The 22,877-nt window shown below is 42.2% G+C and overlaps 1 protein-coding gene across 17 annotated transcripts in view; it reads right to left on the bottom strand.

Annotated features, from left to right (window-relative positions):
• Window positions 1–22,877, bottom strand: part of FGGY (FGGY carbohydrate kinase domain containing) — a 387,087-nt gene that overhangs the window by 307,204 nt on the left and 57,006 nt on the right. For 14 of the 17 annotated variants that reach the window (XM_081818507.1, XM_081818506.1, XM_081818515.1 and 11 more), the window contains one exon: window positions 17,197–17,285. The exons of the other annotated variants lie outside the window; for them this stretch is intronic. In XM_081818507.1, coding sequence (XP_081674633.1) covers window positions 17,197–17,285 — 89 coding nt within the window. The remainder of the gene's footprint in view (window positions 1–17,196; window positions 17,286–22,877) is intronic. 17 annotated transcript variants of the gene reach the window in all.

Here is a 22,877-nt window from a genome sequence, read left to right as displayed (position 1 = left end):
CTCCCCACTGAGCGGGGAGCCCGATGTGGGGCTCGATCCCAGGACCCTGGGATCATGACCTGGGCCAAAGGCAGACACATAACCAACTGAGCCACCCAGACGCCCTGAAGTGTTTTTTAAAGAATATTTTTAAGGTTTGGGTTTTTTTTAAAAAGATTTTATTTATTTATTTGAGAGAGAGAGACAAAGAGAGCGTGAGGAGGGCGGAGGGGCAGAGGGAGAGAGGGAGAAGCAGGCTCCCCACTGAGCAGGGAGCCCAAGGCAGGGCTCAGTTGACCCGTGCCAAAGGCAGCTGCTTAACGAACTGAGCCTCTCAAGCACCCCTGAATCAGGATTCCAAGTCCAATTCAGAGTCCAGTGTTATTTTTTCTACCATGTGTAAACCAAGGGTCCATAGCAGCTGAGGATATTTCTGAGAAATGTAATGACATGAAACTTAAGTTCCTCCATTCCTGATTCTGCTACCTCCCCTTTCTCTGTAATCCCTGTATCTCTGGGCTCCTTCCTCACCCTCCAATGACAGGAACCTGAGAGAGCTGGGCTGGAGGAAGGGGGTACTGTATTCTTAAAGTTCTCAGATCCTGAAATCTATCAGCACAAAAACAAAACATCATCAAGCTACAGACCCACCCAAAACTTCAAAATCTCTCAAGAACCTTAGCAGAAACTTTCACTAAAGTTAGAGCTTGGTTCCCCCATATAAACATCACATAAATCAGGGGTACACAGAGGTGAGATATCCAAAAGTATAACTCATTTTAAGAAAAGCCGTTAAGTACCATCAAAAAGAGATAAGTACTGGCAAGCAGGACCCCTCGTGCACTCTTGGTGGGAATGCAAACCGGTGCAGCCACTGTGGAAAACAGTATGGAGGGTCCTCAAAACATTAAAACTACCATATGATCTAACATTCCCACTTCTGGGTACAGATCCAAAGAAAATGAAAGCAGGATTTCTAAGAGATATCTGCACTCTCATCTTCACTGCAGCATATTCATAATAGCCAAGATATGGACAAAAGAGAATCTAAGTGTCCATCAGTGGATGGATGGACAAATAAAGATGACATGGTACATAAATACAATGAAATATTATTCGGCCATGAGAAAGAAGGAAAGCTTGCCATCTGCAACAACATCGATGGACCTTAAGGGCATTATGGTAAGTGAAGTAAGTCAGACAGAGAAAGACAAATAGTGCATGATATCACTTATAAGGAGGATGTGGGAAAGCCAAACTCCTGGAAACAGAGTAAAATGGCAGATGCCAGAAGCTGTGGGGTTGGGGAAATGTGGAATTCCTGGTCAAAGTGTACAAACTTCCAGCTGTAAGTTGTGGGGACCTAACGTATAGTATGGTGATTAGAGTTAACAATGCCATATTACACACTTGAAAGCTGCTAAGAGAGTGAATGTTAAATGTGCTCAACACAAAAAGAAAAGATAATCATGGGATGTGATGGAGGTGTTTGTTAATGCTAAGATGGTAATCATTTTGTAATACGTAAGTGTAGCAAATCAACACAACGTAAGATGTCAATTATATCACAATAAACCTGGAAAAAAATAAAATGTCTTTATTTTCTACCCTCAAGCAAAAAGGAGAAAGAAAAGAAAAAAAAGTAAAAAAAAAAAAAGGAGTAAAATTCCGTAGGAAATAATTTGGTCTTAGGAATTGGTTCTCAAATTTTAGCATCCATCAGAAACTCCCAGAGGATCTGTTAGAGCACAGATTAATGGGTCCCGCTTTCCAAGTTTCTACTCCAGCAGGTAGGGGTGAGGCTGGAAAATATACATTTCTACTATATCTCCAAGTGATGTTCATGCTGGTCTGTGGCCCACACTTTGAAGAACCACTGGTTTAAATGAATAATCACCTAACAAATGAACTCTAGAAAAACCGGTCTCACTAGATTCCCTTAATAATCAGTTAAAAAAAAAAACAACACGTTACTGAGCTAATTAGTACTAATCAGGGGCAGTTTACCATGGCAGTAAAAAGCCTGGATTCTACAAACAACTGCCTGGGTTCAAATCCCAGTTCTATCGCTCATTAACTCCGTGACCTGGGACAAGTTTCTTGGCCCCTTTGAGCCTCAGTTTCCTTTGCTACCAAATATGCATGATAATTACAGTACATATAACACAGGGGTACCGGGGGGACAAACAGGGCTAGTATATCTGAAGGCTCACGATGAGCCAGCACATGCTCAGTACCCTGTAACAAGTTTAAACTACTAATACTATTTATTAATATACCTTTTTCTACCTCTAGAACTATTCCCCTGTGCCAATCCCAGCGTTAGGACTTAAGGATGGAGCGTGGACCAAACACAAGGTCCCGCACTCACAAAGTTACAGTCTGGCAAGGAAGGCAACTTAAGTAGTTGTTTACCAAGTGTTATCTGCTTAAATCAGAGGTTAAAAGCAGGGAAACAAAGAGAAAAGGCTACAAAGTCATTTCAGATTGAAGATCAATCAGACACCAAGAACACTTCTTAAAGTGGAGCATAAACCAATGGAAAAAGATGATTATTTGTAATCACACCATACAGCTTTTCTGGAACAATGTATTATGATTGTAAAATGGCATGACCAGAGAAACTCTTTCCACTCATTGCCCCCAAATTTCTCCGCTCCTAAGGTTTCATGCACTCTGCACCAGGGCCGCAAAGGTGAATAAACTGTCATTTCTTAACCCAAAGGTTCCTAGGCTAAGAGAAGAAAAACATGCTGAGAAACACCTACAGCACCCTTGACCCTAGACCAACACAGGTTTGAACTGCACGGGTCCACTTACATGTGGATTTTTTTCAATAGATACAGCACAGTACTGTAAATATATTTTCTCTTCCTTGTGACTTTCTTAATAACGCCTTCTTTTCTCTAGCTTACTTTATTGTAGAATGCAGTGTATAATACATATAACCCATAAAATACGTGTTAGTCAACTGTTTATGCTACCAGTAAGGTTCCGGTCAACAGTAGCCTATTGGTAGTTGTTGAGGAGTAAAAAGTGAGACATGGATTTTCAATCACATGGGGGTCAGTGCCAGGAACCCCTGCACTGATCAAGGGTCAAGGGTATAAAAGACAAGTCCCAGGGAGTCTGATGGGTTTCACAAAAAACATATTGAAGATGGGCCCTAAGGGATGAGCAACAGCAACAGCTCACCAAGTAGAAAAGAGCACATGAGGGACATTCTAGAGAGAGGGAACAGTATGTGCAAAGGCAAGAGGACATGAAGAGGCCCAGGGATCTGGGAGGACGTCAGATGGTGCAGGAATGCTGGTGTGTGATGAAGAGTGCCAGAAGATGAAGGCAGTTCATGTCTCAGTTCTGTGAAAATACTCTTTCTGTCCTCATAACAAGCCCGTGAAATACAAAGGAGGGAAAGACAGTGCAGAAAAGCTAAGTAACTTGCTCAAGGTCACACCATCAGTTCCTGGGCTCTCATGTTACCCCAGAATCCGAACTCAGCCTTCCACTCTTCAGTTCACCTTCCTTCCCTTCACACCACTACCCAGGGCAAATCCAGGTTTAGAAGCTTTTATATGGGGGGAGCTCTTTGAGAAAAGGAATACAAAATTATGAATATAAAATCAGGCGTAATGACAAATATTTACAAAAGGAAAAAAAATTGAAACAAATAACCAGAGCTTTGGGGATTGAAGTCCCATTTTTTTCTGAGATCAGAAATGCCTAGGTAGAAATACTTCCTACAGCAACCTCTCCCCACTTGGAATATTTTACAACTCCCAACAACTCCCAGCACTCAGAAGGGCCCATAGAAGTGAGGGTCAAGTTTAAGCTTCACTGCATTCACTTTACAGGAGGCCCACCTCTGCCACTGCCCTAAAGTCTCTTAGACTTTCCCAACCTACTGCAACAAATGCCAGATTTTGGGAACCAAAGGAGACGGTCAGTTCACCCCTAAGACAAAATAGAAGCTGGAGCCAAGCTCAGTGTGAGAGGAACCAGGGTTTTCATCCTTCACCCCTGCTAGTAAGATGGGCCACAACAAGGGGCATGGCTTGGGAGCTTCAGATTTTCTCTGCTCCTTAGTAGTTGTGTGATCTTGACTGTATGGCTTGACCTCTCTGAGTCTTATTTTCCTCATCTGTAAAAATGATATAAGGATCAAATAGCATAACACTGCCAGGAATGTCAGCCCCCTTCCCTCTGGATATGCCTTTCCTGTGCTTTCTTCTGCTTCATCCTCCTTACCCCATCCCAAGTCTGAGGGTGAGTAGGTTGATCCCCTCTCTGCATCCCCAGCATATCCTGTGGAGACCTCCATCGAAGCACATTATTCTCTCGTTAATTCGGCAAGCGCTCTGCAGATACAAAGATGAAAACACACACGCTACTGTCTTCAGGAAGTTCATGGTTGGTGGATAACCACGGTCATGGAGCCTTTCTCCACCATGAGGGAGATGCCTGCAAGGGTTGGAGTCACGCTTCGGCCATGGGGCAGGTCAGACCTAACGGAAAATACTGAGTTCACCTCCCACCTCTCAGCCGGGGCCCCCGGCAGCCTCACCCCGGCCCACTCGCCTGAATCCACTGGGCCCTTCTCCCAACAGGCCCCAGCGATGCTGGCCTGTACATCCTCTGCATGGCTGGGTCGATGAAGTTTGGTTTACAGGGCACTAGGCCCATTGTTGGCACTCACCTCTAGAACAAAGAAGAATACTGGCCCTTCCAAGGCCAAACAAAAGCAGACTTCTCCCCCATGAATCTCTGTTCCTTTATGAGCAACAGTATGCAGACCCCTGGTCCTCCACCAAACTACATTTAAAATAGCTTTTGTGAAAGACAGACACAGTGGCCATTTTTGTGTATGTGTGCCAGCAGCAATGAATTGATTGTAATACGAACAATGTGCACTTCTTCCCACTTCTGCCAGAAGAGATGACATTGAGTCGTGGGCTGGGGAAGGGGGAGGGGCGGAACTAAAGAAACCAAGCCTTAAGGTTTATTACACGAAATTCTGATAAAAAGCACTTCGAAGCCTCTTTCCCATCATCAAAAAACCACACTGGGCAAGATCAGAGCTTAACAGCCAACAAAAAAACACATTCAATCCCTGAGATCATTTTCCTGAAATAGAAAACTACATATGTTTCTCAAATTTCACATCAAGCCACTGCAGAGGCCAGACTGCAGGGCTGAATTGGGCCAAAGTGAGTGAGTGAGAGAGGGAGAGAGAGAGAGGAGAGGAGAGGAGAGGGGGATGGGGTGGGAAAAGGAGTAAACAGAACAAAATGAGCCCATTCTTCCACATCACCACATTTCTCTAGCACAATCTAAACTTACAAATACCCCCAGTTTCACAGAACTTGTAGTTAGGGTTGCTTATCGGGCAGCCTTTACTTTGTCAAATTAAGACACATTGCCTTGGATTAGCAAGACTCCTTAAATTCAAAATGACTTCATGGTTGGCTCAGAGTTCAGTGTCTCTGGGGCCAGCCGCCAGGAACATATCCACTGTGGAGCCTCCCTCCCCTCTCCATACTGACCTGCCTGACTTTTCTATGGAGACAGCAGAGCAAAATCCCAAGCAGACAGGCTGTCAGTGTTAATTAAAAGTCCAAACACCTCTTTAGAAACTATCTCCAGCTCAATATTTATACAGAATATAAGACTCCTAACAGGCAGGGCTGGAGAGAAGAGCGGGAGGTTGAGGCGGAAATAGGTTTGAATGGCATTTGGAACCCATTAATTTTTAAAAGACAGGCTGCCACCCTATATAGACCCAGAGAAGTTCAAAATGTAACGAAACCAGGAAGATGAATGAGCTGAAGACTGTTTAGAAAGCCTGGGGAGAGTGCTCAGCTTTTGAAAAGAACAATATCTGGGCAATAATGAGAGCTGACACTTTTTATTGGTGAATGCGGTTTTTGGCACATTTTAATGACACAGGTTGACAATTTTTTATATTTAACAAAAGGAAAAACAATCTTCTAAATGGCTTGGGAACAAAGGACTCCCTGACTGCAATTTCTTAATAACATTTAAGAATTCTCTTCAAAGGCCCTTGACAATAATTTAGAGAGAGGAAGAAAGGAAAATGAAGAAAACAAGAAAAAAGTAAGGTATATATTAAAAATAAACTAAATAGAAGTGAAGAAGAGAAAAAAGAAGAAAAGGATACAGCATTCTGACACCAAATTCCAGCCCAAATGGTTGAATTGTAGAGTTTAACAATAACTTTTTACAAAGGAATGAGTTTTAAGAAAGAATCCAAAGAGAGACTTTGGCCAATACCAATACATCTCATGGACTGAGAACTTTAGTCCTGGGAGGGCTGAAGGGATCACCTAATCCAACCACCAAGTTTCACAGACAAAGGAACTGAGAGACAGGAGGCCCAAGGTGACCTAGCTGCGCCAGATACCCATCTTCCCAGTTTCAAACCATGCCCCCTTGTGCATCTCATGATGTAGGTCCTGGGCACCAGCAAGCCTTTCCAGGAGCATGGGCCCCAGGACTGAATGTTATACCTTTCATCAGCGACTGAAACTAGGCCCCCAGAATCACAGAGGTACAACATATTCCAAAGGCCCAATGGCAAAGTTCACAAAAGAGTTGTCCAACAGAGGCAGCCACACTGAATGGGAAACAAATATCAGAAGCCACAAGGACCATGATGCCCTGTCCATCTGAGGGATGCCTTCTCAGGGCACAGAAGTAACCCTGAAGCAATGTGTGGTATGGGGAGGTCCCTTCAAAATCCAACCACTACTCCATCTCTGGGTTCAGTCATGTCACCTGGAAAATGAGATCTCTGTTTAACACTGTCACAGTTTCAAACCATTTCCAGCAGAGAATACACCATCATCCTATTTATAAATGCGGAATCGTATTCAGAGGTCGTTCTACTTTACCATACTGAAAGAGCACATGGGATTACATTCTAAAAGTGATGCAAGGTCTTAGAGCAAAGTGTTAGGTAAAGGAAATGCTATATTGCTGCTCGGCTGGAAAATCACAGTCATATCGGCTATCATCTTTCAGGCATAGAAAATACTTGTCTAGATGTACACAGCAGAGGGCTGAAAAAAAAGTGCATAGACACCGAACAAATTCAGACTAGTAGTTCTTAACAAAGGGTGCATAACATAACCACCCGAGGTCACACATTTTTACCTCCTTTGTTCCAAAGGACAAAGGTGGGGATTCTTAACCTTTTCTGTCCAGATTTACTTTACTGATGAAAAGTGAAGAAAGAAACTCATCCTTCTGCAGAGTTTCCACGTGGCAGATAAAGAGGGACAGTCAGTGATCCCACATTCAAGCATCAGTGTAGGGCAATAGTAGAAGGCCCAGTCGCAGAGGATCTGTGCCCGGACTCTGGTGCTTCTGTTAGGCATGGATGAGAAGCCCTCTCCTGTCCCCTGATGGACCCGGAACATTCCATTCTCTCCTGCCTACCTGCACTTTCAGCCCCTGGATACTTACCTTTATGCGGTCTCTCGACACCTACCTTGGGACTGAGAGGGATTAAATGAATTGCCCAAAGACCACTTGCCCAAATCTACCCAGCTGATAAATGGCAGAGCAAAGCTTTGGGTTAAGGAGTATCTGGCTCTAGACTTCACATACATTTGAATAGTTTAAACAAATGTGTACCTACCTACTGCTAGATTAGAGGGAGGGTACTTCTTGGGTGCTCTATTAATATCTATGCAAGGAATAAGTGAATGAGTGAATGAATGAATGAATGAATGACAGAAATTGTGAGCTACAGTTACTTCAAACCATATACCACTTCCCCCATGACTTCAGCCATCCTCAACTTCCTCCTGATCGCTATCATAGATGGATTACACATTGGTATCTGAGATATAGATCAATGTAATTTCCTGAGAAATGGCAATTTTGTGATTATCTTTTTACCTGCCCAATACTAATTCTCTTTTTTTGCTTTAGTAGTAAGAGAAACCCAATTTCATTCAGGTAGCAATGCATCCAGCTAAAAGCCTATTTCGTCTGGGTGCCATTAAACTAAGCGTGACCATAAACCCGAGGGCTGGCCAAGGATACACAAACAGAAGTATTATGCAGATCTACGAATGTTGTTTAAATAAGGCTGACTCAGGTATGTGGAACATCCTCTCTACGCACCTGTCTTCCTTCTCCCTGCCACAGAGAATGTAGACTGGACAACATAGACTCCAGCAGCCAACTTGGAACACGGGGTGACCTTGAGGATAGAAGTCAGGGCTAAGGATGGTGAAGTAAAAATATCAAAAGAGCTAGTGTCCTTGATAACTTCACGGGGCTGACACAGGAGCTCAAGACTCCATATGTCTCCATTTATTTACAGAAGAGAATGAACACTTAAGTGTTTAAGCAATTGTTTTTTTAATTTTCTATTATTTCTATTATTTCTCAGTGAAGATGTAAAGATCATACTTCTTCTGTAGACAGTGAAAGCACTTCTCCTTCCCAAAAATAAGGTTAAAGGAAAGCTAATATTTACAGGCCATTTCTCAGCACTATGAGATATACTAAAAAATAAGCCAATGTGAGATGACTGAATCATTCTTCCTAGAACCTAGAAGCACTGTTTTATACCATTGTTTTGGAAATCATCCTTCAGTAGAGCCATAAAACAATGCAAGTCGAAGAGCCTTAGCATTCATCACGTCAAGAACAACTGTGATTTTTTTTTTCCCCCCAGAACTCTTTAATTTCATGACACTCCTAGAGAATCCTTATCCAGTTTCAACTAAGGTCTGGCCAAAAAAATGTTATCTCTAGGATGATTTAAATTCAATCAATTTTACTTTCATTCAGATTTCTAACATTAAAAAAATCAAGCCTTAAGTCATAATGAGAATCTATAGTTACAAGGATGGCTATAATAAAAAAGAAATACAAAAGGAAATAAAGTATTGGTGAAGAGGTAGAAAAACTGGCATCCCCATATACTGCTGGCGGGAATGTAAAATGGTACAGCCACTACGGAAAAATCTGGCAATTCCTCAAAAAGCTAAACGCAGATTAACCGTTATGACCCAGCCATTTTACTCCTAGGTATATACCCACAAGAAATGAAAGCAGAGACTCAAATGGGTACTTATACCTCAATGTTCACGGCATTATTCACAATAGCCAAAAGGAAGAAACAATCCAATCATCCATCATGCGTCCACCAAGAGATGAATGGAAAAGCAAAATGTAGTATATGAATACAATGCAGTATCCTTCAGCCACCAAAAGGAAATTCTGGCACAAGCTACAACATGGATGTATCTGGAAAACATAATGCTAAGTAAAATAAGCCAGACCCAAAAAAACAAATATTGTATGATCCTACTCCTATAAGGTATGTAGAGTACACAAATTCATGGAGACAGAAGGCAGATTAGAGGTTACCAGGGGCTGGTGGAAGGGAGGAATGGGGAGCTACTGCTTAAAGGCTACAGTTTTTTGTTTGGGGAGAAGAGTAAATTTTGAAAACGAACAGTGGTAATGGTTGTCCAACAGCAGGAATGTAATTATTGCCGCTGAACTATACACTCTTAAAAATGGTTAAAATGGTAAGTTTTATGCTATACTTATTTTTACAATTTACAATAAAAATTAATAATGCCATCTATCAAAAGCATTGAACTGTATATTTTAAATGGGTGACTTACATAGGATGTGAATTATATCTCAACAAAACTCTTTTTTAATCAAGTCTTATCTTAGATACGCAACTACAAAAGGCAATCAGGAAGTAAAGTACTAAGTAAGGGACATGGATGGCAGGCAGGTCACCACAGGCCGAGGGTGGGAAGTTTCTCCTTTCTTCCGGCCATGCTGCTGTCTCAGCCCTCAGGGAGGACGAGGCAGCCACAGCCTGCTCTATTCACTCAGCGCTGCACCAGGGAGGCATGGCGGACTCTGCACCCCATGCCCTTACTTAATTTTCTCCAAAGGGGCAAGGGCTCATCTGATGGCTGAGAGGCTGGAATATATTAAGCCACGTTTTAAGGCTGACTGTGTTAAAGACAGGTGACAAGCCATGCCTTGAACAACATCAAACGCACTCCTTCCGGGGCGCCTGGGTCGCTAAGTCAGTTAAGCGTCTGCCTTCAGCTCAGGTCATGAAACCACATCGGGTTCCCTACTCAGCAGGGAAGCCTGCTTCTCCCTCTCTCTCTGCCCCTCCTCCCTGCTTGTGCTCCCTCTCTCAAATAAATAAACACCTTAAAAAAAAAGAAAGGAAAGAAAAACCATACTCCTTCCCTTTCTATGCCCAAGTGCAACCAGCAGGCTTTGGCTTCAGGTAAGCACACCTGAGCAGGGTCTACATTCATGTTGCTGACTCAGTTACTTAACTAGAGAACTGGTTGACATATCTGGTCTGCCTTCCCCCATATATGTACACGTTCACCTGAACACATAGATGGTGGTTTAGTCTCACTTATGAGCTGCATTATCCATCCAATATACCAGAAGCTCTACACATTAGAGGTTAAAGTGTCATTTTCTGAAATAATGAGGTAGGTTTCAGTTCTTCATTTAGCTAATATGCTTTTTATGTAGTCTCTATCAGTCAGAAGCCCAGTGGCAATCTAGAGTGAGTGACACTTTGAACCCTTAACAACAGGGACACCTGTTAGGAATTCAAATAATGAAGATCAATGTTAATTGTTCTAAGTGTAATGATGACCCTGACCCTGTGGTTACATAGAAGATTGTCAGTAGTCTTAGGCAATCATGTCGCAGAATTCAGGAGGAAGTAGGTGATGTCTGCAATTCATTTACAAATGGTTCAGCAAAATAAACAGAGCACTTGAGATACAAATGGAACAAAATGTTGAGGAAGGTAGGTAAAGATATGGTGTTCAATATGCCATTCTCTAAACTTTCCTGTAGGTTTAAAATTTTTTCAAAAATAACACCTGGGGAAAATACCAAAACAATAATTCAATCCTTTTGACAGATCACATAGAGTTCTCACCAATATCTAAGAAAACACCAAAATCCAATATAAATATTAGTAATTGACATTTATAATAGTAATGGACATAATAACTGACATTGACATAAATTAATAAAACCAGTGGTTGCTAAATATATGAAAAATTAACTGCATTTAATAGTCAAAAAGTGAAAGTTAAAATAATATACCATTTGGGGGCGCCTTAGTGGCTCAGTCAGTTAAGCGCCTGCCTTCAGCTCAGGTCATGATCCCAGGGTTCTGGGATTGAGCCCAGTGTTGGGCTCCCTGCTCAGCGGGGAGTCTGCTTCTCCCTCTCCCTTTGCCCCTCCCCCCTTCTCATGTGTGCGCTCTCTCTCACTCTCTCTTTCTCTCTCTTGTGCACGCGCTCTAATAAAATCTTAAAAAATAAATAAAATACCATTTTAATCCTAAAAACTTGGCAAAATTGACACAGACATTATACTGATATAGAGTAGCATATTATACAGGTATCCAAAACATGTTTTGAGATAATATTTAATGATATGGAAGATAGACTACTATATGAAGTAAAAAATAAATTATACAAGTAGATTTATAATTTTTTACAAAACAGAAACACAGTAGAATAAAAGTCTAAATATGATACTATTTTTGAGATACTGGAGATTATATCTGGAAAATGATTACAGATCTGGATCAATAACCTGACCAGAATCTTCTCCTGACAGATTAGCAAATAGCCATGAAAAAATAACAGTACAATATCTCCTATAAACTCAAAACATAGAGAACCATGCAAATCAGGAAAATACTTGCTACTTTAAAAGGGATTACAGTTTCTTAAAACCATAAAATTCATCTCTTTAAGTAGAAGACAGAATACTGACAACTTACACAGAATTGTACATTGTAGTGCAGAGGAAAGGGAAGGGAAATAAACAAACATATCCTATAAAGAAATCTAAGGGGAAAATCAACCTGAGATTTTATAAATCAGCCCCCTTGTCTCATGGGCCATAGAAAAGTCTCGGAAATTTTAACATGTAACTTCTTTTTTCCTATTTAAATTCAATTTAATTAACATATAGTGTATTATTAGTTTCAGAGGTAGAATTTAGTGACTCATCACTTGCATACAACACCCAGTGCTCATTACTGCAAGTGCCTAACATGTAAGTAAGTTCTAAAGCAAACTTACCAATGTGTCTCTTACACTCAAAGAGCCTGGCTGTCAATTTCTTTTAGTTTAAAGAAGTGAAAATAAGTGAATTGAAAACAGACAAATCTCCCATACAGAATAATTCAAAATAATAAATGTAGATACTCTGCCATCAAGGAGATGAAGCATAACTTCCTACATGCCTACTGTGCATGGAGACTTCCTTCCAAAAAGTACCATCTAAAAGGAGGAGAGGAGTAACTTAAGGGTGGAAAAATCTAACAAACAATACCTTAGCCAGGTGATCAAAGTCAACATCAACATGAAGTCACACTGATAGCGTGTACCCTTGATGTGATATGATGAGAATGGTACTGTGGTCTACCAAAACCATACTACCCAAGTCTCATGATGAGACAAACATCAGACAAATTCCATTAGGGGGCCATACTATAATATACATGACTAGTCCTCTTCAAAACTGTCAAGGTCATCAAGAACAAAGTTGCGAAACTGTCACAGCCAAGAAAAGCCTAAGGAGATATGACTAAACCATATACATTTATGGTATCCTGGATAGGAACCTGGCCATTAGGTAAAAACTAAAGCTGTATAAATGAAGTATGGAATTTAGTTAATAATAATGTCTCAATATTGGTCCATCAATTGTGACAGAGGTACCATACTAATGTAAGATATTAATAATACAGGAAACTGGGTGTCAAATATTTAGGAATCCTCCTATACTGTCTTTACAACTTTTCTATATATCTAAAACTGTTTTAAAATAAAAAGTGTATTTGAAATTATAATTAAATTTATTAAGTCACACTTTTAAATAATTTATAGAATACTGCCAACCTTTGATAACTAGGAGAAATTGCTCTCATTCTCCAGTGTTAGAGTTCTACTTCTCCTGAACAGCAGTAAGGTTCTTATCTGTTTACTCAGTTAATCTTGATAATGCTCTAATCTTTGCTTTGGCCACTAGGAAGCTTGGAAACAAATCTATTAGTAATTATGAAAATCTTAGGAGCTTTTACAAAGTTCGTAGCTTCATCTTAGTTGTTCTACTAATATTTTCACTCCTTTGTGATTTTTCATACATATTTTATCCTTTTATCTTATCCTATTATCAGTCATCTCAAAACTCTTTAGAGGGAGGATTTATATATATGAATATGTTTTTGTCTGATAATACAAAATTGCATTGTTCAAAGTTCTGACTTCCCATTTGTCATGTAACCAAAATTCTGAGTAGTGACCCACTCAAGGGTTAGAACGGGGCAAATTACTAAAGCATCCAGCTTCAGTTTCTGAACTGCAAAATGGTGATAACACCACCTGCTTTAACCAATGGTCATGAGGACTAATGGGGTTCATATTTGCTAATATGCCTAGCACAGATAGAGAGAAGGCGCCTGAAAATGATAACAATCGCATTATTAATAACAAAAATAAGAATCATTATTTTCATTCATATAATGAAAAGAATGGTGCTGAATTACAAATTAATTATAGGCCAGGTGGTGACTTTCTCGGTGACGCAGATAAACAAGGGTAGCTACCATATTTAGGGGAATGAGAACAATAACTAAAGGTGGGTGGACAAAAAGGGGAGGACAAAGCCAAATAGGGGAAGAGGAGAAGGAGGACTTCTTACACAATGTCACTGCCAACAAGTCTGAAATCTTTAAGACAAGGTGAAATCTGATCACTTTTTAGCCTTCACTCCACTAGAATAATAAAAAGCAAAAAAAAGAAAGAAAGAAAAAACACCCTCTAGTTTTTCTGGCACTCACTTCTCCAAAGCCTCCCAAAACAATCATAGTAAGAGCCAAAAAAAGACCAAATCTGAACCTCTCCTTGGCCCAAACGATGCCAAGTTCATGTTTCACTGCCCAAAGTTTTTTGGTATAGGCACATTCAAACTCAGACCCTCATCACCATTATTCTAGAAAAGGGGACAGACAATGGGGATTTTTTCATTAAAAGAACGATGCACTGTTGCAATACTGTGTGCACAGTACCTCTAACTCCCTCAATGGCCCTAAGAGGACACATCCAGATAAGGACCTGAGGCTCAGTGGGGGAAATAGTTTACTCCGGGTTCTTGCAGACAGTACACGACGGAGACACTGAACCCAGGTCAGTCTGACTATAAGGATTTCCCTCTTTCCACTATGCCAGAAACTTAATGCAAAGACTCCCTGCCAAAATCGATAGAGAAAGGGAACTAAATAAAATAGCCAATTCCTTCAAAAAATTTCTCATCGGTGTGTTGGAAGTTCTTCTGTTACCTCAGTCAGCCCACACAATAACGCCCCAGATTGGGTGCTGTCATTGTCCCAATTCTATACTCGAGAAAGCTCAGAGGGCTCACTTGTTTTGTCCTAATTGTGCAGGGTGAAACAGAGAAGGGAGAAGGACTTGAGAGACTGAGGAACCAACATGAGAGAAAGACAGGTGTAAGAGCCAGGGATGCCAGGGAGAGGGCAACCACCTCACAAGAGAAACTCTGCCTGGTGCCCAAGGTCCACAGGCTCTGCTCGAGGAGAGAAAAGCTGGAGAGAAGGCCTCGGAAGGTGCTCATGAGCCCGGGGCAACGGGCAGGGGAAGGGGGGATTGCAGATTTGTACTAATGAAAATAGAATGAGTCATGAGTGTCACAGCCAATAAGAAAAAAAAAAAATGACAGGGGAGACTGGAGAGCCAATAAATCATTTCTGAACATTAAACTTTCTGCTTCCTGAGAAAGGTTTCAGATTGTCGTGGTGCCGATGGAAGCCCCCAAGCACATTCTGATGGGCCAAAAAAGAAGCTCCTGTTCTCAAATTTACTGGGCTCATTAAGTTTTAAAATACTTCCAATCCCTCACAGGTGTGAAGTACTTTAGAGTCATATCAGTTTCCTGTACATTCTTTTAAGCAGTGTTGCCCAAAATTACCTGATCATATATAACCACCTGGGGTACTTGTTTAACCTATAAATTCCCAGGTATTCCATGGAGATTCTGATTCAGTAGGCTAAAAACTGGAGGCCCTGGGGATCTTGTGCTTTGAATAAATGAGTCAGCTGATTCCTATCATCAGGCTAGTTTGGAAAAACTGCTTTAATAGGACTCTCCCAACAAGCTTTCAAGGTAGGTATCATGACCCCCATTTTAAAGATAGGTTCAAAGAAGGAAAGGACATGCCCAAGGTCACACATCTCACGTCTGGCAGAATGGAGAACTACAAATCACACTGTGACTCCACAGTAGGTATGCATGCCACCACACTGAAATCTGAGCCAGAGCTAGCTTCAAAAGCCCATTCCTTGCTGTCTTAATATGGCATCAGACACCAGGAAATGAGGGTGTAGACTATCCAGTGCCATCAGGAAGAACCAGGGAAGAAGTCAACTCCCTGGGTTGAATAACACTCAAGGAAAAAGAGAAGGAAAGCAAGATCCTCCTCTATCTGCAGTTCTATTTTTGTTTTTTTAAAGGATTTATTTACTTGAGAGAGAGCGCACAGAGGGAGAAGGAGAAGCAGACTCCCTGGGAGGAGGGAGCCCGACATGGGGCTTGATCCCAGAACCCTGGGATCATGACCTGAGCCCAAGGCAGACACTTAACCGACTGAGCCACCCAAGCGCCCTGCAGTTCTATTTTTGAGCCCTTAAATTTTGTGGGCCAATGGGGTATTACCAACACCCACACTATTAGCACTGCTTTGACTAATAGGTCCCTTTGGCTAAAATGATGGAAATAGTTCTTTCACTATTGCACGAAGGTAGAAAGAAAGGTCCTTCTAGAAATAACTTCAGACAATTAATGTCACATCAAAAGAAGAATGCTCTAGATGATATCTTCACCCACACACTGACATCCCCATTGGTGATAGCAGCACAACAGTGACTAATTATACCTTCTGGAGTCAAGTTCAGACCACTCCCCCAGAGCCTGCTCCCCCAGACAGGGGTAAGTACCTGAGGTGTGCTGAGGCCATTTTTATACACATGTGGATCCCACTCCCTGAGACCTGTGGCTAATGATCATTTCCCTGGCAGTAGGGGAGCATAATTCACATGAAGAATGGCGTGCTTGTGAAACACACCCTCTACTATCTCCTTTCTGGAAGCCCCTCACACTGAACTCTTATCAACTGTTACCAAGAAAAGGTCCAAATCATACAAAATGAGATAGACAGGAAGAGCACAGGGAAAATGGTACTCCTATTCCAAGCTTCCCTCGACTTTAAATAAAAAGGAAAATGGGGAGGATTTAGCTCTCCCTGAAGGAGCTGACTTTAAGATCAACACCTGCCTCCCTAAATATATGTATTTATACAGGTTTATCTGTCCTCTGGGAAATGATCGTCTTCCTCACAGATTTGTTCAATACAGATTATCTAAATCATTTTCAAGATGAGAAAACCCCTCCCCCTGTCCTGCTGCCTCTCTTGTGTATCCCCTGAAACCTGAGGTCAGGATGACAACAGACTTGCAGATGTTGAGATTTCATGTTCAACCTGTCTCTATTACACACACAAACCCACTCTGTTAATTATAGCAGCTGCTACTTCACACCAAGTATTTTTTAAATTGCCTCTGCCATGTAGCACATACTTATTTATAACATTCATAATTTATTGAAAAATATTGTGACTTCAACATATAGATCTCTACACTCTGCAATGATTCAGGTACATTAATATAAAAAGCAACCCACTCATCCAGTTAAAATCAGCTTCCTCGAAAAACATATCTCTTGCCTTCAATTTAGGGGCCAAAAAATATATATATTTTTTCTTTTATTCATCATGTAAAAAGTGCCTTTGGAAAAACAGTCACATTTCATGATGGACTGTTCATGTCTCCTTCAAATGTGTCCAATTTTAATGAATGGTCTTCACCTTGGATACCAACATTCCAGGCCTCATAGGAACAATGGTGTTTGGGCATGTGCAGTGGAGGTGGAAGATGGATTCAAGATGTTTCAAGTATGCAAAATCGCATGCAGATGTACAAACAGTATATCCAGTCAAAGCAAGTTAAGAAAGCAATATATATACAGACACCCGAGAATGGATGAGCACAAATAAAATCCAACTTGTAATTAACATACCGTGCTGAGACACCTGTTGCCTTCCACGATAAGAAGTCTGGGAGATCAAAGAAATGTCCCGCCTTATCCCAGCAAGTCTCTCTCAAGTTCTGCCAAATTAAATATATATTAGAATCAATTACGGGCTTTTTCCCCCCTACCCTTCCCCTCTTTCAATGTTTCAAATTTTTCCAAACAAAAGCATAGCCAACAGTGTCCCATAAAACATCTGTTCAGGGGCTGGGGGCCAGGGGGCCGGGGGGCCAGGGGGCCGGGGAGGGGCGGGGATGCTATGTAAGCAGTACGTATATAGGAAAGAAAAATTGGCAATTATTGATCCTTCTAAAAATGATCATCATTTCCCTTTTATTCTCTTGGCCAGCCTGGAGGGGAAGAAGCATACTCTGTGAGGATGTGCAATCCATCTTTCCAGTGAGGGGTCACAGGATACACTTCAAGACACACAGCAAGATTTCAAAGCTGAACAGTTATAAGCTGGGAAGAAAACTGCACTAAGAAACTACCCCATGAAATGGAATGTGTCCCGCCATGTAGAATTCTCCCCACATCAATGGGTTCCAAAGGCAGGAGAACAGTTGGTCCCTGCCTTCAAAGAACTTCCAGTCTGAGCCAAAGAGAATGGCACATACCCAAGCTATTCTTTTTTTTTAAAAGATTTTATTTATTTATTTGACAGAGAGAGACACAGCGAGAGAGGGAACACAAGCAGGGGGAGTGGGAGAGGGAGAAGCAGGCTTCCCGCGAAGCAGGGAGCCCGATGTGGGCCTCGATCCCAGGACCCTGGGACCATGACCTGAGCCGAAGACAGACACTTAACGACTGAGCCACCCAGGCGCCCCCCACGTTATTCTTATAAAATAACTAAACATTTGTTTCTTCCAGTCTCTTCCACACTGCCAATGTGGTCAGATTTTTTTTTCTTGCCACTGGGCTTTTTCTTTCCTCTGCCATCTCTGTCTAGAACATGGATTCCTCACCCACCACCCTGTTGCTTCCCAGGATCCACTCACCTGCCCACTTTGGTCAACCCTATCCACCCTTCCTTGGAGAAGCCTTCCAGGATCTCCTACTCAGGGTAGGTCTGAGTCTCATACGACCCACACTACCCCACAATTATTTGTGTACTCTCTTTCTTTACTGCAAGAATGTAAGCTCTACAGTGTCAAGGACCCTGTCAATCTTATGCACTATGATATACCCCACAACTCTCTCCTCTCCTTCCCTCCAAAGGACTGGACTGTTAGCCGTGAGGTAGAAGCTACCTGACTCCAGTCGCCTTACACACTTAACTGGACCAGGGATGGACATATGACCTAACTGAGCCAATCAGGTTCCTTCTCCAAGGAAGTTAGACTCAGGATCCAAATGGAGTCATTTAACTTCTGCCTATGAATGAGGGGAGATAAACTTGGAAACTATAAAGTGGACATTTTCTGCCAAGTACCTAGAGAAGCAGAACTTTGCAAAGAAAAGAGTAAAGCAGACAGAAGCAGTAGCAAAAAAGGTCTCCTACCATCCAGGCAACTCTCCAAGTCCTGGTTTCAATTATTCCCTTCCCAAGAGGCTACAATAAAAGGAATATATCATAAGCACAGAGTATCCTGGGGAACCTTAGGGCCATAGTGAAGAAGTTCCACAAGAGATATATTCCCGTGTCCATGAGAGGGTGAAACACAGCAGACACTCAATAAATATTTGTTGGACAACTAGACAAACTGCTCACTTTCACCTTCCAATCTCTTTCATGTGAAGAACGCTTGAGTTTAGAAATGGATTCCACCTGTGTTATCTCCTCCGAATGAGGGAAAGTTCTGAGTATTATTACATCTACTTTACAGACATATGACTGGCCTTTATCTACATTTGCCCTCAAATTCTCTTTCTTCCTACTTCCTCCTTCCCTATCACTACTGTATGAACTATCTATGTGCATGACAGAGAAACTGAGTATAATCCCAGGTCCAGGGTCCCATTAAAACAACAGTAATATCAAAAGGGTTCAGAAGTAAATGACAGTGTGAAGCCCATTTTCCATTATTGTTGTTGTTGTTTATTTGTTTTAAACTCCTAAGCACTGGGGTTGAGAGCTTAACATCTAGAAAGGGCTAAGCTTCTCTTTGAATGCCCATACATGTTCACGGCAAACAAGGCAAAACTCACAGCTGACTAAATGTGCCTAACACAGCTATGAACCAGTTGTATCTTCAGACCCTAATAGGGTCACAATCAGGAAAATGGTAGCCTTTGAAGCTGTGTGAGTCAACCTACTAGCCTGTCTTCGGGGCAACCCCCGAAATCTCTCCTTGTGCTCTGTGGTTTCGGCAATCAGTTCCTAGGGAGAAAGAGAAAAGGCAGCCTCCTCCCACGGGCTCCAGAAGTCCAAGGCCAAGTCACCAGAAATGAACCGCCAAACCACAGTAGCAACAACCAGCACTTCAAGCCAAAGCTGAACAATGTTCCTAAACTCCGAAAACAACTGCTCTGTTAGATCTTGTATATGGTCATTAAAGATTTCGCATAATGAGAGCTTTCAGCCTGGAGCCATGCAGACAGCCACTGTGGACAATGGGACCCGAGCAAATGTCTCCAAGAGAACTTCAAGCTTCTTGCCAAAAAGAGACACACTGCGGTAGGAGGCGTGAGGCAGCCAGGGAACATCATTTCTTCTTGAGACCGGGCCAGCTTCATCTACCAAAGCCGCAGACCCCAGTCCAACCTCTGTCTATAAGATGAGAAACCAGAAGCATCTAATTAGAAGTATGATGTATCCTTAAGAACACACATGGTCTTGGAGGAAGAGAGAGCGATATGGTCCCTGCTTTCTCTACAAAAGCAGTCTGGAGATTAGCCAGCAAAGAGAAGGGGGCAGAGTTTACAGGGATGAGAGGGAATGCCTCCTAAAGCCTGATCTCTTACTTTGAGATGCTGACAGACTATCTGTAAGGATCCCATGCTGTTCTTATGTTGGGCTACATGATTCACAAGTGCTTTGTCATCGAATGCCAGATGGGCCAAGAGCACGTAGCCCCATGGATGGATTTTTAATCCAGTTCTGTGGGAAAATCTCTCCTTCCCTCCCACTCCCCAGCCAGTACACAGTCCCAGCTGAGGGCCTCAATCTTGCTGAATTAATTCTATTTTTTGAACCATCGGGCCTGTGACTGTCCTCCTGTATTCCTCCACAGCTCACGAGAGAGCCCCCACACGCCTGATCACATGTGACTCTCAGGGCGGTTCAGGGGTGTGTAGGTGAATATACAGCAGTCTCACATTAAGGACGTAGAAACAATTTCAGACAGGGCTTAGGCCAAAGTCACAGAGGGCCTGGCCTTCTACCTCTAAAGTGAGTGTTCCTTTCTCCCACTATGCCACAGTCACCATCCTGAGGCTCCCAGACCCGTCAGAAATGTGGGGTCTGGCCTTTGAGGAACATCATGATGGAAGCTATTGCCATCCTTTACAGAAGAAAACAAGCAAAAGCCCTTCCAAACACATTTCTGTACACAATTTAAAAAATTTCAGAGATTTCACTTCCAATCCTGAGCAGCTCATTTAACTTCTGTGGACCTAATAACACCTTCCATGCACGGATGGTGTACGGGGCGGAGAAAGCACAGAGCAGACCTTCAACACACACCAACTTTAGCTGTATCTCATCACATGACAGCTGAAGCCAGTTCATACTAGAAGTTCTCTGTGCAGAATGAGTTAAGCCTATCTTCCAGTTACCAAGCAACTAACAAAAACTAGTCTTTTCAAGAAAAAAAAGGAATCGGCCGTGATTTGGGGTGTATGACTTGGCACTAAAGGCTTCTGCATTCCAATAACAATCCTTTGAGCTAAGCAATCCCCCAGGCTTGAAAGCAACCAGAGAACAACTTCTTACTTTTTTTTTTTTTAATCTATTACTTCATAAAACCACAGCATTTCTTGGGAGGAGGCTACAACTCAAAGTGCACACAGCTGCGGGTCTCAGCAGAGGGTGGAGATAGAGCAATATAGCCAAGATTCAGAGCCAGGCAGCAGCCGCCCTGCCAGCCTCGGAGCAGAGAGATGGAACTTTCTCCCTTGCCCTCTCTCTGTGTGTCCAGGGAGGAAGTGAGGTATCTCCCGGCTTCTTGATGCTGAAGGAACTAATGGGGAACAGGAAGCAAGTCCTGCAGGGTGTGTCGGAAGACACCAGGGTCTAGGAGCGGCATGAGAAGGTAGGGATGAGCAGCTAAAACAGGATCATCCAAGGATTTTATTATGAATTGCAAAGACGTGCTATCTGGGCTATCTGCTGCGTGCAGTGAACAAAAGGGAGGGAACAGAGTTCCCTAATTGCTCACCCACTGAATGATCCTGCCTGAACAGTCCAAGTACAATGTTTTCCAGCATAACTTCCAATGAAAAAGCAAAAGCTTTATCCTCACTCTGTATCGTAGACTCCAAATTAGGGCACGAGCTGATAGGCCAGAGAAGAAAGATGTTTCAGGAGGAAACGTAATCCTCAGTGTCATTCTTAAAAGAAAAATGATGCTGAAAACATAGAGTGGGTCATAATCTGCAGCCAGAAACCTCCCAGAATGAATGAAACAAATGTGTGTTTCAAACTCCCATCCACACAGAAGAGAACAAACACCAGACATATCTCCGGTCAGACAGGCAGATAACGCTGAGAGGTTTGTGCTACTAGAGGTATCTAAAAACTGAAAACTTACCATTACATTCCTGGCCTAGAATCACTGAACTCCTTGGCATAGCCCTCAGGACACTCAACACCCTGGCTCCAACTTGGCCATTATAATGACGAATCCTTCCGGGCTCATCTCCTCGTGCGCTGCACCCAGCATTCACCTCATTTCCTTCACTTGCCCAAATGCATTATGCTCCTTCCACATTTCCACGCCTGTGTGGAGGCTCCTGCCTCTACTTGGATTGCCTTCCCCACCTTCTCCCATAACCAAGCTTCTACCTTTGATTCAAATCCAACTCAAATGCCATCCTTTCATTGAATCCCTCCAGGGCCCCGCTGTATCCCAATTATATAAACATGTGCTTAAATCTGCCTCAAAATGACAGATTCCCAGAGGGCAAAAACCAGCTCACACATGGGGGAAAAAAAAAAATGCAGAAAGTTTCAGGAGGTATAAAGAAATTTAAAGTCAAGCTCTTTCAAAAGAAAATTACAGCAGGGCTGGAGAAAGATGTGCACAAAGGAAAAGGTAATTAGTAAGATGATGTATGACAATAATGTAATGAGCCTGATACCAAGGTTTGGTGAGTCAGCCTCATAACTTTATCATAATATTTTGTGTAGGCCATATATTTGCCTCTAATGAGTAATCACAGACAAGGTTCAGAGGAGGGAAAGAGCTTTGGGGCTGGAGTAGCCAGAAAAGGCTTTGTGGGGAAGAGATGTGAGCAGAAGCCTAGAGGTCAAGTTGAATAAGCATCTATGCCACTGAGATGAAACCCGACAAACAAAAATCTGAATTGACAGGACAGCCCCCATTAGAGAGGGATTTGTTTAACTGTACCATCATAGAACTTATTTGTGAAATGAAATAATTCCATTGTATAATTTAAATTAATTTTTAGGAACTAGATTTGTAGGCATCCTCCCCCACCATCCCCCCTAGAGGCCTACGGTTGTACAGAAAGGCAAACTTACAGCCCACACTAGAGTTGATTTCCCA

This window comes from Leptonychotes weddellii, chromosome 4 (genome assembly GCF_054177405.1).
Source record: "Leptonychotes weddellii isolate Sample4059 chromosome 4, ASM5417740v2, whole genome shotgun sequence".
Classification (NCBI taxonomy): domain Eukaryota; kingdom Metazoa; phylum Chordata; class Mammalia; order Carnivora; family Phocidae; genus Leptonychotes; species Leptonychotes weddellii.
Note: the sequence above shows the minus strand (reverse complement) of the source record. Positions and strands in the feature narration are given on the sequence as shown.